This window comes from Oncorhynchus tshawytscha, linkage group LG09, assembly GCF_018296145.1.
Source record: "Oncorhynchus tshawytscha isolate Ot180627B linkage group LG09, Otsh_v2.0, whole genome shotgun sequence".
Taxonomy (NCBI): domain Eukaryota; kingdom Metazoa; phylum Chordata; class Actinopteri; order Salmoniformes; family Salmonidae; genus Oncorhynchus; species Oncorhynchus tshawytscha.
In genome coordinates this window covers 11725160-11742126 of record NC_056437.1, presented here as the reverse complement: position 1 = coordinate 11742126, position 16967 = coordinate 11725160, and the positions used below count along the sequence as shown (strand labels likewise).

The 16967-nt window shown below is 41.4% G+C and overlaps 1 protein-coding gene across 2 annotated transcripts in view; it reads left to right on the top strand.

Moving 5' to 3' along the window:
• Positions 1 to 1172: 1172 nt before the first annotated feature.
• Positions 1173 to 16967, top strand: part of LOC112257372 (E3 ubiquitin-protein ligase UHRF2) — a 45863-nt gene continuing 30068 nt past the window's right edge. The window contains exon 1 of one of the 2 annotated variants that reach the window (XM_024430887.2): positions 1173 to 1307. Coding sequence is in view for 1 of the 2 variants with exons in the window: in XM_024430886.2 (XP_024286654.1) it covers positions 1985 to 2137 (153 nt within the window). In the remaining variant the exon portion in view is untranslated. Of the gene's footprint in view, positions 1308 to 1643; positions 2138 to 16967 lie in introns of those variants that run through there. The other variant, XM_024430886.2, reaches the window with a different exon arrangement.

Below are 16967 nucleotides of genomic sequence, written 5' to 3'. Positions count from 1 at the left end.
AGCTCAATTTCATGCCTCATAACAAAGAGTCGGAATACTTATGTAAACAAGGTATTTCTGTTTTTTATTTTTAATACATTTGCTAACATTTCTAAAAACCTGCTTTCACTTTGTCATTATGGGGTAATAGGGCAAGATAGAGGAGGAAAAAGTTAATTTAATCAATTTTAGATTAAGGCTGTAACGTATCAAAATGTGGAAAAGGCAAGGGGTCTGAATACTTCCCGGATGCACTGTAGATACTCTAGTCTATTAGCCACATTATGACTGTCCTTGCTAGTTACTGTAGCTACCTGGACTATCTGCATTGACCCCTTTTGAACAAACTCATCACACTGCTGCTACTGCTTATCTAGCCTGTTGCTTAGTCACTTTACCCATACCTATATGTATATATCTACCTCAATTACCTCGTACCCCTGCACATCGATTCTGTGCTGGTACCCTGTATGTATAGCCAAGTTATCGTTACTCATTGTGTATTTATTTATTTAATTTTTCTCTCTGAATTGTTGTTAGGGCCTGTAAGCCTTTCACTGTTGGTCTACTCCTGTACAGAAAGCATGTGACAATTTGATTTAGACAAATATTTTTGTAGCTATATATATATATATATTTTTTTTTTAAATTATTATTATTTTTTTATAACTGTCTAGTTGTATTTATCAACCCAGCTCTTTTACAATGCAAGTCGGTGTAGGCTTTAATTTGACATTGAAGTTAGACATTCAATATCGATGCCTTAATTTGACAATGACCACTGTGTACATTGCACATTCTAAAAAAGAGGTGAGATATACCAGAGCTTTGAGAGAAAGGAGATAGGAATCCCACTGGACAATGAATGGAGAAACGCATAACGCCCCTCCCAGCAGACTGTCGACCAATTGTGCTCACGTTGTTACTTTGTTGCTAAACTAATTGTCAGGCCATCTGTTCTAAAAGTTGAGAAACCTAACTATTTTCCTCAAGTGTGTAATGTCCCGATTCCAAAGCTATATGACATTACAGAGAACGAATACTGTACTTCATGAAATTCTCGCTAATGTTTATTTTTAATTTTTAACTATGGTGCGTAAAGATGGAGGAATTCAGATTTAAAAAAATGTTTTTGGGGTGGAGGAATTCAGATATGACGTCATTGTTTTCAGCACTACCCACAGTTCTTAAACTATGGCTCCCAAATTTAACAAAATGTGCCAGTAAATCAGCTCAATCTACTTTTTAGTATACTGTGCTTTGCTGATACAAACGGATAACGGCGAGCACTGTACAATACGGCGAATTGAGAAAACAAGGCATTTTAGGTAAGTACATGAGGGTAGCCATATTTATACACCTATGTTATTGACTCCCATTCCCTACTTGAAGGAGAGCTTTCCTTGTCCCAGAATCGCCCAGAATGCACCGTGCGGCCCATTGACGACGCATGGGCAATTTACACCATGGGCGTTAATACGATTCCAATGGAGTATCTCTGGATATACTGACATCCGTTGGCTGGTTTCCTGTATTTGCATGCCCACAAAAAAGGGTATTCACTAGTTACACCGTTCATAAAGTCATAAACCACGCCCATTTTTACATTTGATCTTAAAATGTAATTCTAAACCTTACCTTAACCACAATGCTAACTTTATGCTTAACCTTAAACTTAAATTAAGACCAAAAAGCAAATGTTTTGTTTTCATATTTTTTTGCGACATATTGTCAATTTTGACTTAGTCTGCGCTATCTAGTGGAAACTACAAAAAAGGGGCCCTGCGTCTTTAACGGCAAATTGTACCGAATTTTATTTCGCGAGATTTGCTTGGCGCGGTGACCCATGTGAGCGACACCTCCTGCAAGAATCATTCTCCCCTGCAGAGGAAAAGGCTATGGAGTGCTGAACGTTTTCACTGTTATTCCCCTTTCCCCCCAAGCCCCGGTATTTGTTGTGATTAGATTTCTGTAACCTTTTTGGTGGCTATCGGGCGGTGGAACGATGTGGATTCAAATTCGGACCATAGACGGAAAGGAGACACGAACCATTGAGGATCTTTCCAGGCTGACCAAAATTGAGTCTCTGAGGCTGAAAATCCAAGATATCTTCAATGTAAACCCCGGACAACAACGGTTATTCTATCGGGGCAAACAGGTAGATGTCTCACCTATGGCCATCTTAACAGTTGTTTGTTTACGTTGCAGGATTAGGTGTCAGGCTGCTAACGTACTTAATACCGGAGCTTCCTGTTTTGAAGGGAATTCGCCAACAGTTCTTGCGCAAGAACCAAGAGGACGCACTCTGCCAGTGATATTAATTTGCTGCTGTTGTCCCCATTCATGCTTTATCTACTGTTGGATACATTGTTGCAGCGTTTTCAGTTGGCCTATTTAAAATGCAATCGCCAACACTTGAGCTAGAGAGCTGAGAAATGGCGTATACTTCCTGGTCTTTTCCCCCCCAGATATTTAGTGTTGGGAAGGAAATGGAAAATGTCCATTCAGATCCAATTACCAATTAGATATATTTTCTGTTTTCATTTTCTTATATTTTGGATAGGTGGGCATATTTTATATAATTACCCCGTAATAGTCTTAGATATGTTGAAAACGCGGCGGAATCATGTTTACAAATACATCTGGGATCTTTACTAATGTTTCATTGCCTTTCATATTCATGCGGCATGTGATTGTATGATGCATTTGTTTACGCTTAGGATGCGTTGCTCCACGTGCATTGCCATCCAGTGAAGTGCAGTGTTTACACCCGCGCGCTACTGGTTTGACACCCTCGACGTCACTGCATAGTGAACACAGTGGTTAGGCTTTCTAGTGAAATATGCTACGGTCAGAGTGATCTAAGCATGATTACTTTGTTTCCCCCATATTCTGCATGTACATGTAAATCTTAAATACTTAGTGATATATTGAATACTGTCTTTCAAATTTAGTATGAGTTAGATAAGATGTTCTGCTGGACAATTACTCCTTGGGATTCTAGACAATTTTCTTTAAACATGTAACCTTTATTTAACTAGGCAAGTCGGTCAAGAACAAATTCTTATTTACTATGATTGCCTAACTGTGGGGCAGAATGACAGATTTTTACCTTGTCAGCTTGGGGATTCGATCTAGCAACCTTTAGGTTACTGGCCCAACGCTCTAACCACTGCTATAACCACTGCTATAACCACTAGGCTACCTGTAGTTCTAGACAAGTACTCCTGGGGATTCTAGACAAGTACTCCTGGGGATTCTAGACAAGTACTCCTGGGGATTCTAGACAAGTACTCCTGGGGATTCTAGACAAGTACTCCTGGGGATTCTAGACAAGTACTCCTGGGGATTCTAGACAAGTACTCCTGGGGATTCTAGACAAGTACTCCTGGGGATTCTAGACAAGTACTCCTGGGGATTCTAGACAAGTACTCCTGGGGATTCTAGACAAGTACTCCTGGGGATTCTAGACAAGTACTCCTGGGGATTCTAGACAAGTACTCCTGGGGATTCTAGACAAGTACTCCTGGGGATTCTAGACAAGTACTCCTGGGGATTCTAGACAAGTACTCCTGGGGATTCTAGACAAGTACTCCTGGGGATTCTAGACAAGTACTCCTGGGGATTCTAGACAAGTACTCCTGGGGATTCTAGACAAGTACTCCTGGGGAGTCTAGACAAGTACTCCTGGGGAGTCTAGACAAGTACTCCTGGGGAGTCTAGACAAGTACTCCTGGGGAGTCTAGACAAGTACTCCTGGGGAGTCTAGACAGTACTCCTGGGGATTCTAGAAGCTGAAGTGGATTGACACATTTTCTCTCATTAACGCTACCTCTTTTACAATAGGACATTGATCAGTCAGTGCAACATTGTATTTTCTGAGACTTCACATAATGCCTTGTCATAATTTCAGTGTTTGTGAAGGTCCATTTTTTTTAGGGCTCTGTTTACAATGTAGTAATAATGATTGGCTGCTTGAGTGTTGTCAGAATAGGTGTACACCCACCTACAACCACCTAATGACTCAAAATGCAGGCAGTTAAGAAAAACACTGGCAATATGGTTGGAGACATCCTGTTCAGTCCTACTGCCCATGTAATGGCCATTAAGTCCTCTCCTGTGTGTGTCAAACCACATTGTATTTGTCACATGCTTTGTGAACAACAGGTGTAGACTAACAGCCCTTCCCAACAATGCAGAGAGAAATAATCTAAAAATAACAACACAAGGAATAAATGCAGAATGAGTAATAACTTGGCTTTATACACGGGGTACCAGTACCGAGTTGATGTGCAGGGTTATGAGGTAATTGTAGTAGATATGTACATATATATAGAGGTAAAGTGACTAGGCAACAGGATAGATAATAAACAGTAGCAGGAGCGAGTCAAGAGTTAGTGCAAAAAGGATCAATAGTTAACCAAATAGCTACCCAAACTAACTATTTAGCAGTCTTATGGCTTGGGGGTATAGAGAAAGAGAGAGAGAGAGAGAGAGTGTGTGTGTGTGTGTGTGTATGAGACACCCACTTCATAATTGGCGGTAATCTGAGTAATCAGATGTAGAATGCTGGGAGGAGGAGGCTGTAGTCAGGCAGTTAATCGTCTGAGCGCTGTGTCCCTGTGTGCTTCTCAAATGGCACCCTGTTTCTTATATAGTACATTACTTTTGATCACAACCCGTATGCACTAGGTAGAGAACAAGGAGCCATTTGGGACACTACCTGCATGGGGAATAATTAAAGACTCGACAGGCACCCCGTAAAGAAAATACTGCTTTTCTATTATCAGATAATACACTTTAAATCACACCATTTTATTCTAGTTATTTGATTTACCATAGAAATTACTTCCTTTTTGAAGGCCAGTTAGCCATCCTTAAATCCTAGGCCCCACTTCTACATTTCATCTGTAAATAAATCAACAAAAGCAGAATCGTGTCTGGCATTGAAAATAAATAGGTTGATTTTGTTTTCTTCTTATTATTACATGAAGTTGAAATGGTTTTTGTCTCTGCACATGCATGCTTGGGGAGGGATTCCATTCCTGCGGAAGTCGTTTGTTGCTGTATAATGTTGAACAGCATGAGGTGTCGGCCATTTTGCATTTTTTGAATGAGGAATCCCTCCATGTGTTTGTCTGTGTAGAGGAAACATGGGATGTAGCCACACCAAGCCTACTTTTTTTGTGGAGAGTAAGCGACTAATTAATTGTTTTATTTGACCTTTATTTAACTAGGCAAGTCCGTTAAGAACAAATTCTTATTTAACTGCCTGTTCAGGGGCAGAACGACAGATTTGTACCTTGTCAGCTTGGGGGTTTGAACTTCCAACCTTCCGGTTACTAGTCCAACGCTCTAACCACTAGGCAGGTTCCATTTTATAAAGTGAATTTAAACAACAAAAGACCTGCACTTGGTTAGCTTTGACACGGGTGTTCAGTTGACAGCACACATATGTTTCATTACCGTGTGATTTATGCATGGCTGTCTGTTTTCTAAGGAAACAATATGGTTTTCTCTTCATGCATTTCCGTACAGAGTGTTGAATTTTCCCACTATCCTTTTATTTATACCTAGTTAATGATGATGATGATGATAATAATACATAATGTGTCATTTAGCAGATGCTTTTATCCAACACGACTTAGTCATGCGTGCATACATTTTTTGATGTAGAGGTGCTCCCGGGAATCGAACCCACTATCCTGGCGTGGGAAGCAATATGTTCTACCAAATGAGCTTCAGAGGACCACAATATGCGCTAGGCTATGGTTTTGAGGGTTATGGGGCTTATTATACAAGAAGACCCTTGGGTTTCAGTGCTGATTTTGTGGAGTACTGTTGTACTGTAGTATAGTTGTACTGTAGTGAAGGCCTGGTAGTACAGTAATGTGCTGTGGTAAAGTTGTAGTGTAGGTCTACTAGGACAGTAATGTAAAGTAGTGTAGGTCTAGTAGTATAGTTGTAGTGTAGTACAGTAATGTACTGTAGGAAAGTTGTAGTGTAGGCCTAGTAGTACTGTAGTAAAGTTGTACTGTAATACTGTAGTGTAGTAGAGTAATGTACTGTAGTAAAGTTGTACTGTAATACTGCAGTGTGGTACTGTAATACTGTAGTGTAGTAAAGTTGTACTGTAATAGTGTAGTACAGTAATGTACTTTTATTTCCTCTGCCTCGTAGGAAAGCAGGCAGGGTGGGTGGGGGATTTCCACGTGTGAAGAAATGTGAAGAATGAGCCACTCACAGTACAGACTACCGAAACACTGTTAGAATATGCTGCTGGAGGAGACCCGTTCAACTCATTCAATATCAAAATGGCGTCGTTTCAGACCTAGTTCAATGCATTGACTGACTCTGTCCTTGTGTTTGAAGATGGTCCATTTTACAGAGCCACAGTGGTCTTGTAAGTCTGTGGTAAAGGTACCTTTTCTAGTCTTTATTGAACCTGCCTAACAGTCACCCACTTTCCCTTACATAGGAATACAGTCACCATTGCCATTCTCTTTCAGATCAGAACATGCCGTCTCATCACACTCGAGGCTTGTGATTGGCTGGTTTTGAATTATGCTCCCTGTCTATTGGCGAGTGAGTTGCTCAGAGTGTTTGAAGGTCAGGCAGTAGTATTTCACTGTTCGAGTTGTAATGACCTTTCGGTGCCAAAAAAAACCACTCGTACGTCTGGAATGTTATAAATGCTCCCAAATGCGAGAAAATACCGATCAACTGTTTTTCATAAACACAAATACACACACAATGTTTTCAACACGACAGACTAATAAACCGTGACACATTTTCTCTGTTGGAAAACCCAGGGCATTCGTTCAGTTATCTTGGTACTGCTCAGAGGCATTGGGGGCTTTGTAAGAACCGGTTCCATCGTTGTCCAGGGTTTTGGGGGACAGGGATAAGAGTGAGCTGCAGTCATCCATGCGTACAGGCACGCCCAGTTTAGGGCTGGGCTGGCTGAAGGTTTGAAGCCTGTCGTCTGACAGGGCTGAGGGCACTTGAATCCATTTACATAGTGCTTCTTGCCTGCAGTGGAGGCAGTTTAATAACCTGATGAAAGTTGGTGTCCTTTATGAGTTAAGGAACAGTGTGCCATTTTAAGAAGTGACAGTTGAGGTAGATCAATGTAGTCCATGGTCGTGTTCGTAAGGGCACACTGTAATGTTTTCAAAGCATTTTGTAACAGAAAACAACAATGAGCATTAGATAGTCCCTCTCCTTTTTCTTCCATTTTGTGCCTACTGAACACAACCCAGTATTCTGTGAATCCTGTAGGTCAAAGGTCAGAGTAATTGTTACGTTGTATGAATTGGTGTGGGTTTTCTGAGAGAGGTGAAAAATGGGAGTAGGAGGGAATCAATCCAAAGCTTTAGGTGTTTTATTGTGCCTATCTTTCCTGCCGTCCTGCCATAGAGAACACCTTACAGACACTGTGCTTAAGGACAATAAATCAATTGGACGTTGGTAACCACAAACCTAGCTCTGGATTATATAATAAACACAATAACATTCAAGTCTTTAAAAAAAAATGTTACATGGAAATATTCTAGTTTAGTCATTTCTGTGTTCAAATATCCTGCACGTGGATTTAGATATTAGGATTTTCGGTTATCACAGTATTTGCACGGTCTAGTCTAGTTCTTTTGTTGGTGGTTCCATCAGCGGCGACGCTATGTTGAAGCCTGTGTGTTCTTAATTTGAATAGCAGCTAGCTACAGAAACTGTGCCGCGGATGTTGGTAATGCAAGGAGCACTTTCCTTTTCACTGTACCAGACCGGTTTGTCAAAAACGCAGGGTCCTGCTTTACAAACACAACGTCTAGGAAGAAACGCAGGGTCCTGCTTTACAAACACAATGGTTAGGAAGAAACGCAGGGTCCTGCTTTACAAACACAACGGAAAGAAACGCAGGGTCCTGCTTTACAAACACAACATCTAGGAAGAAACGCAGGGTCCTACAAACACAACGAAAGAAACGAGGTTTGGAAGAAACGGGTTGCTTTACAAACACAACGTCTAGGAAGAAACGCAGGGGGGAAGAAACGCAGGGTCCTGAGCAAAGAAACGCGCACAAACACAACGTCTAGCCAAATCAAGTCGACTTCTTTTTGTCCATGTATTTACTAGAGCTAAAGAATGGAATCTATTTGAGGAAAAAATGACTGTGTTCTGTATAGATGACTAAATACTGCAGAGTTTGGGTACACTCTAGATGTGCAGTTCCATGTCAGTGTTTTGGGCTGCTTGGGGCCGGGGTGTTCGCTCTTGATAAGAAACGTGACCTTGTTTTTTTTTTTCTTTCCCTATTGCTCCCCTCTTTGGCAGTCTAGCGGGCGGTAGGCGAGGGGTGGGTTGGGCGGCGGGATGGGCCGTGGGGGATGGGGTACGGAGCAGGAGCACTGTGTGTGTGTTGGGCGTTTTCTATCCCAGAATTACTTTCTCCCTGCCAGGCTGACTGTGGCTCTCTAGTTTCTCATCACACAACTGACTCTATAGACTAGTCTCTCATCACCCCACTGACTCTATAGACTAGTCTCTCATCACCCCACTGACTCTATAGACTAGTCTCTCACCACCGGCCCCACTGACTCTATAGACTAGTCTCTCACCACCGGCCCCACTGACTCTATAGACTAGTCTCTCACCACCGGCCCCACTGACTCTATAGACTAGTCTCTCACCACCGGCCCCACTGACTCTATAGACTAGTCTCTCACCACCGGCCCCACTGACTCTATAGACTAGTCTCTCACCACCGGCCCCACTGACTCTAGACTAGTCTCTCATCACCCCACTGACTCTATAGACTAGTCTCTCATCACCCCACTGACTCTATAGACTAGTCTCTCATCACCACACTGACTCTATAGACTAGTCTCTCATCACCCCACTGACTCTATAGACTAGTCTCTCATCACCACACTGACTCTATAGACTAGTCTCTCATCACCCCACTAATTGGTATGGTTTTGCACCTTTGTTGCGTTAGGGAAATTAATCGTCACACATACAACAGCCCTGACTCACTTATAAAAATACACACACACACTCAGCTGTGTGTACACACAAAACAAGTGCATTTTGGAATCACAGTGCATTTTGGAAGCACAGGTCATATACTGATGCTTTGATAGGTTCCATGGCACCTACTCACAAGCACCTTCCCCAATTCTGATGAAGGTTGATCCCAGGTGGTCCAATTCACTTAATTGGCAGACGCAGATAAACCCCCAAAAAGTACCATAGTCTCTCACCACTGACTCTATAGACTAGTCTCTCACCACTGACTCTATAGACTAGCAGATAAACCCCACAAAAGTACCATGGTAATAATATAAATATTCTGTCATTTTAATTCCATATACAGTACTTTTCTCTGTTGTGTTTTAAAATCATTGTGAGATGCCAAGTCATCTGTCAGCCAAGATAGAATCTAATGGACTTTTACATTTGAATTTTTTTTTAACCCTTTTTCTCCCCAATTTCGTGATGTCCAATTGTTTAGTAGCTACTATCTTGTCTCATCGCTACAACTCCCGTACGGGCTCGGGAGAGACGAAGGTTGAAAGTCATGCGTCCTCCGATACACAACCCACTGCTTCTTAACACAGCGCGCATCCAACCTGGATGCCAGCCGCACCAATGTGTCGGAGGAAACACCGTGCCCGCCACAGGAGTCGCTGGTGCGCGATGACAAGGATATCCCTACCGGCCAAGCCCTCCCTAACCCGGACGATGGTAGGCCAATTGTGCGTCGCCCACGGACCTCCTGGTCGTGGCCGGTTGCGACAGAGCCTGGGCACGAACCCAGAATCTCTAGTGGAGCAGCTGGCGCTGCAGTACAGCGCCCTTAACCACTGCACCACTCGGGAGGCCCCTCTAATGGACTTTTTCAGGTTCGGCCTGGTGGTGTAGTGCTGCCCATCTTCTCCACATGGAATATATTAGGTCCAGCAATTGCCTATTCAAACACTAAAGGAGACGTTCAATAATTACGTATTCAAAATAGGTTGTCCCAACCTTGCCAATGCGTAAGCAAAGCATGTCCTATGCAGTTTTTAGTCACTAATTGGCAGACGCAGATAAGCCCCACAAAAGTACCATAGTCTCTCACTACTGACTCTATAGACTAGTTTTTAGTCTGAGTGCTGTGCTTGTAATGATTAGAAATGAGCTTTTCAAATACTGTCTGGCTGACTTGTAACCTTGGATAAGATAAACACAGAAAGTAGTTTGACTGGGGAGAGGTGGTAATTGTGATCAATAACCAAATAATAATAATGAGAATACACACTAGGGTCGTCCCTGACAACAACAAAAAATCTCGGTTGACCGAAAGTCGTCTGTTCTTCCAATCAAATTTTTTAAACTTGTATTTTTCACACACAGTTGAAGTCAGAAGTTTACATACACTTAGGTTGGAGTCATTAAAAGTCATTTTTCAACCACTCCACAAATTTCTTGTTAACAAACTATAGTTTTGGAAAGTCAATAAAGACATCTACTTTGTGCATGACACAAGTAATTTTTCCAATAATTGTTTACAGACAGATTATTTCACTTATAATTCAATGTAATACAATTCCAGTGGGTCAGAAGTATACATACACTAAGTTGACTGTGCCTTTAAACAACTTGGAAAATTCCAGAAAATTGTGTCATGGCTTTAGAAGCTTCTGATTGGCTAATTGACATCCATTTGAGTCAATTGGAGATGTACCTGGTGATGTATTTCAAGGCCTACCTTCAGACTCAGTGCATCTTTGCTTGACATCATGGGAACATCAAAAGAAATCAGCAACTTCATCCTTGGGAGAAATTTCCAGAAGCCTGAAGGTACCACGCTCATCTGTACAAATAATAGTACGCAAGTATAAACCCCATGGGACCACGCAGCCATCATACCGCTCAGGAAGGAGACATATTCTGTCTCCTAGAGATGAATGTACTTTGGTGCAAAAAGTGCAAATCAATCCCAGAACAACAGCAAAGGACCTTGTGAAGTTGCTGGAGAAACAGGTACAAAAGTATCTGTTTCCATAGTAAAACGAGTCCTATATCGACATAACCTGAAAGGCCGCTCAGCAAGGATGAAGCCACTACTCCAAAACCACCATAAAAAATCCAGACTATGGTTTGCAACTGCACATGGGAACAAAAATCATAATTTTTGGAGAAATGTCCTTGGTCAGATGAAACAAAAATAGAAATGTTTGGCCATAATGACCATCATTATGTTTGGAGGATAAAGAGGGAGGCTTGCAAGCCGAAGAACACCATCCCAACTGTGAAGCTCGGGGTGGAAGCATCATGTTGTGGGGGTGGTGCACTTCACAAAATAGATGGCATCATAAGGTAGGAAAATGATGTGGATATATTAAAGCAACATCTCAAGACATCAGTCAGGAAGATAAAGCTTGGTCGCAAATGGGTCTTCCAAATGGAAAATGACCCCAAGCATACTTCCAAAGTTGTGGCAAAATAAGGACAACAAAGTCAAGGTATCGAAGTGGCCATCACAAAGCCCTGACCTCAATCCCATAGAAAATGTGTTGGCAGAACTGAAAAATCGTGTACGAGCAAGGAGGCCTACAAACCCGACTGTTACACCAGCTCTGTCAGGAGGAATGGGCCAAAATTCACCCAACTTATTGTAGGAAGCTTGTGGAAGGCTACCCGAAATGTTTGATCCAAGTTAAACTATATTAAAGGCAATGCTACCAAATACTAATTGAGTGTATGTAAATGTCTGACCCACTGGGAATGTGATGAAAGAAATAAAAGCTGAAATAAATTATTCTCTCTACTATTATTCTGACATTTCACATTCTTAAAATGAAGTGGTGATCCTGACTAACCTAAAACAGGGAATGTTTACTGGGATTAAAAACTTAGTTTAAATGTAATTGGTTAAGGTGTATGTAAACTTCCGACTTCAAGTGTATGTGTATCTATATATATATCTATGTCTCTGTGTTTTAATAAAATCACCCATATGCATTGAGCTTGTCTGATACTTTAAGCTTACTGTTTGATGAAATAAGACAGAAATGACTCGAGGGAGCCAGAGATCTAGATAACCAGGGAAGAAAATATATCCCGAAGTTGCTGGTAATAAATAAATAAACGAGTCGTCATCAACCCTTCTCATGTGGAATGCCGATATATCTTACCATTTCTACTGATCTGCGTGACAGTTATGGTTTTCATATACACATTTTTGCTGAACAGTTTCATTTATGATAACTTCTTCACATCTCAAAATCATTGTCATGTGGTTAATCACAATGCTATCTAAATGAAAAAATGATACATACTAAAAAAGTAATTTCTATTGCCATTTATGTAAAAATAGCCTACACAAAGCCAACAAATAAAAACATTGCAGCCTGCAGGTAGAAAACATCCTGATTTTAATATAAATATCCTATAATTCACATTGGCTACACATGGCCTGTCTGCAACCAACTTGAAACATTGTATCAACAATTAACTTGGGTCCAGCTGAAGCTTTTGAGCTAGCTAACTTGCAACATTGTTTAAAATACTTTGGGCCCTCAGTTTCCTGCCCAGTGAGCTCGGGACGTACACAGCTGTAGGGTATTTACGCAAGGGATAAGAAGCAGTGCTTGACTTTGGCAGAAGCTCACCGGAGCGGAGTACTGGCACCTCAAATGTTCTACTGCTTGAGCTCCTGTTCCTCTTTATAGAATATTAGCTCAAAAGTATTGAGGAGCTCCTGCACCTAAATATAAACAGTACCAGCACCCAAAATGAGTACCAGAACATATTTCAGTTCAAGTCAAGCACTGATGAGAAGTAATCAGGTACTCACGGAGCTGGAAAGATTTTTCAAGTACATTGATGAACTATTGTCCTTCTCAATGGATGTTAAAACCGACTTTGTTTGCTGTTTGAGGTGAAGAAAACATTACTTTGAGAATCTCCACAGCTCATTAGTGGTGGTGCATTAAGCCAATCAGAAATACTATCAGACATCCCCAAATGGCCACATTAATATACCTACATTTGCATGCAGGCCATGTAGCCTAGAGGGCTATTTCTATGCGTATTCATGCTTACTCAGCATTGACAGGAGCGCTTCAAACAAAAGACTATGAAGAAATTGACAACTCGTAAATAGAATGAAATAAACCAAAACTTGTTTCTCACAAGTATAGCAGCATAGGTTGTGGGTTCTGCAAACAAAATGTCCACTCTGACAATGAGAACGGTAAAAGATTGGAATAATATGTTGAATGCATTAACAGAAATTACCATAACAAAACAAACATTGTAGATTAGGAATTAACGGTAAATGTACTACTGGTGATGTATGTCAAGGGGAATTGATAGACGCTAACAATCAAATGCAAACAATTCACACTAAAGTTATGAAACAATGAATGTGCACAAATTGGCAGAAGAGAGCACATTCTAGAGAAGTGCATTGTGCATCTGGGTACTGCATGGTTAATCTGATGTCTGCATTGGCCGTGTAGCATTTATGGTGATAAGCCTCAGCAGAAATCAGGGCATTCATACTTCTTGTGCTTTGCTGAGCAGTGCAAAGCTGTGGTGAAGGAAATTGTCAAGGAAGTGAGATTTTGTGCTTTCTACAGGATGCACCGCCCCCACCTACAGTCAACCAATCATGTCAATGCAGAGCCATACAGAGCCCTCCACATTGTTGTAACAGTTGGGAGGAGCATAGCGATGCGGTATGGACTTCGATTTGGTCTCTGGAGGCTCCGCAATTGCGTCCCACCCTCCATATGGAGCCTCCGACCACATTTTCAGATAAATTGGCTCTCAGTCTAGGCCTCCGCAATGGATTATTTCACTGAGATGGGTGCATATATGTAGATGTTTTTGTCATTTAGAAATGTCCTTGTTCTTGACAGAAAAGCACCCCCCGTTAAAATAACATCAAATTGATCGGAAATGCAGTGTAGACATTGCTAATGTTCTAAATTACTATTGTAGCTGGAAATGGCTGATTTTTAATGGAAGCCCAGCATCCTGGAGTCTCCTCTTAACTGTTGACTTTGAGACGGGTGTTTTACGGGTACTATTTAATGAAGCTGCCAGTTGAGGACTTGCGAGGCGTCTGTTTCTCAAACTAGATACTTTAAAGTACTTGTCCTCTTGCTCAGTTGTGCACCGGGGCCTCCCACTCCTTTCTATTCTGGTTAGAGCCAGTTTGCGCTGTTCTGTGAAGGGAGTAGTACACAGTGTTGTACGAGATCTTCAGTTTCTTGGCAATTTCTCGCATGGAATAGCCTTGGTTCTGAGAAATGGACTGAAGAAAGGTCTTTACTTCTGGCCATTTTGAGCCTGTAATCGAACCCACAAATGCTGATGCTCCAGACACTCAACGAGTCTAAGAAGGCCAGTTTTATTGCAAAACAACAGTTTTCAGCTGTGCTAACATAATTGCAAAAGGGTTTTCTAACGATCAATTTGCCTTTTAAAATTATAAACTTGGATTAGCTAACACAACGTGCCATTGGAACACAGGCGAGATGGTTGCTGATAATGGGCCTATGTAGATATTCCATAAAAAATCTGCCGTTTCCAGCTACGATAGTCATTTACAGCATTAGCCATGTCTACTCTATATTTCTGATCAATTTGATGTTATCTTAATGGGAAAAAATGTTGCTTTTCTTTCAAAAACAAGGACATTTCTAAGTGACACCAAACCTTTGAATGGTAGTGTGTGTCTAAAGTTTTAGAACACCTACTCATTCCAGGATTTCTTTATTTTGGCTATTTTCTCAATTGTAAATAATGGTGAAGACATCAAAACTATGAAGTAACACATATGGAATCATATTGTAACCAAAAAATGTTAAAGAAATCCAAATATATTTGAGATTCTTCAAATAGCCACCCTTTGCCTTGATGACAGCTTTGTACACTCTTGGCATTCTCTCAACCAGTTTCACCTGGACTGCTTTTCCAACAGTCTTGAAGGAGTTCCCACATATATGCCGAGCACTTGTTGGCTTCTTTTCCTTCACTCTGGGGTCCAACTCATCCCAAGCCATCTAAAAACCATTTTGGGACTCAATGAAAACAACAGTGGCTGTAATAATTTATACTGCATGATCTTATTTTATTATTCACATAAGGATATATCAAGTTATTATTATTATCCATACCGCATCGCCATGCTCCTCCCAACTGTTGTTATTATTATTATTACCCCTTTGTACACCAAGAGTGACATTGTCATGCCCCTGAACAGGCAGTTAACCCACTGTTCCTAGGCTGTCATTGAAAATAAGAATTTGTTCTTAACTGACTTGCCTGGTTAAAAAAAAAAAAATAATAATTTTGCAAAAGCAAATGGCAGTGAGCCAACCAACCATAACATTTCAAATAGATGGATGTCATATTATCCAATCGGCCAAAAATGTCACCATCTCTTGAACATTTCTAAACACCAAATTTGTAAAAACATTTACAGTGCTGTCGGGAAGTATTCAGACGCTTTGCCTTTTTCCACATTTTGTTGCGTTACAGGCTTATTCTCACATTGATTAAATTGTTTTCCCCCTCATCAATCTACACACAATACCCCATAATGACAAAGCAATAACAGGTTTTTAGAAATGTTTTACAAATTTGTAAAAAAAAATATTTTTAAAGGTATTCAGACTCAGTGATTACAGCCTTGAGTCTTCTTTGACCCTACGAGCTTGGCACACCTGTATTTGGGGAATTTCTCCCATTCTTCTCTGCAGATCCTCTCAAGCTCTGTCAGGTTGGATGGGGAGCGTCGCTGCACAGTTATTTTCAGGTCTCTTCAGAGATGTTCAAGTCTGGGCTCCGGCTGGGCCACTCAAGGACATTCAGAGACTTGTCCCTAAGCCACTCCTGCTTTGTCTTGGCTGTGTGCTTCGGGTCATTGTCCTGTTGAGGCTAAGGTTTACCTTCCAATCTGAGGTCCTATGTGCTCTGGATCAGGTTTTCATCAAGGATCTCTCTCTACTTTGCTCCGTTCAGCTTTCCCTCGATCCTGACTAGTGTCCGAGTCCCTACCACTGAAAAACATCCCCACAGCATGATGCTGCCACCACCATGCTTCACCATAGGGATGGTGCCAGGTTTCCTCCAGACGTGACGCTTGGCATTCAGGCCAAAGAGTTCAATCTTGGTTTTCATCAGTTTTTCTCATGGTCTGAGAGTCCTTTAGGTGCCTTTTGGCGCCTTTTGGCAAACTCCAAGCATGTGCATTTTACTGAAGAGTGGCTTCCATCTGACCACTCTACCGTAAAGGCCTGATTGGTGGAGTGTTGCAGAGACTGTTGTCCTTCTGGATGGTCCAACCATCTCCACAGGAACTCTGGAGCTCTGTCAGTGACCATCGGATTCATGGTTACCTCCCTGACCAAGGCCCTTCTCCCCCGATTGGTCAGTTTGGCCGGGCAGCCAGCTCTAGGAAGAGTCTAGGTGGTTCTTAACTTCTTCCATTTAAGATTGGTGGAGGCCACTGAGTTCTTGGGGACCTTCAATGCTGCAGAAATGTTTTGGTACCCTTCCTGTTTTTGCTTTGTCATTAAGGGGTGTGTGTGTGTGTGTGTGTGTGTGTGTGTGTGTGTGTGTGTGTGTAGATTTTGATTATTTATATTTAATCCATCTTAGAATAAGGCTGTAACAAAATGTGGAAAAAGTCAAGGGGTCTGAGTACTTTCCGACTGCACTGTAGAAAACATTCAATATCATGTACTAACTGCACCAGTGTTTTTTAGTATTTTTCTTGTTGCAACCTAAGGAGCCTATAAAACGTCTTGATAGAAAGTGGATTGCTTAGTTCATGGCTGCAGAGGGATATTATGTGAATAGTCATTGACCCTCCGATGAAAGGTCTAATGCAGATAATGTACACTGTGTTATGGCGTTCCATGCATATCATCATTGCCCCTTTCCCAACACAATAGATGAATTCAAGTCAGTGTGCCGCAGCCTGCCTA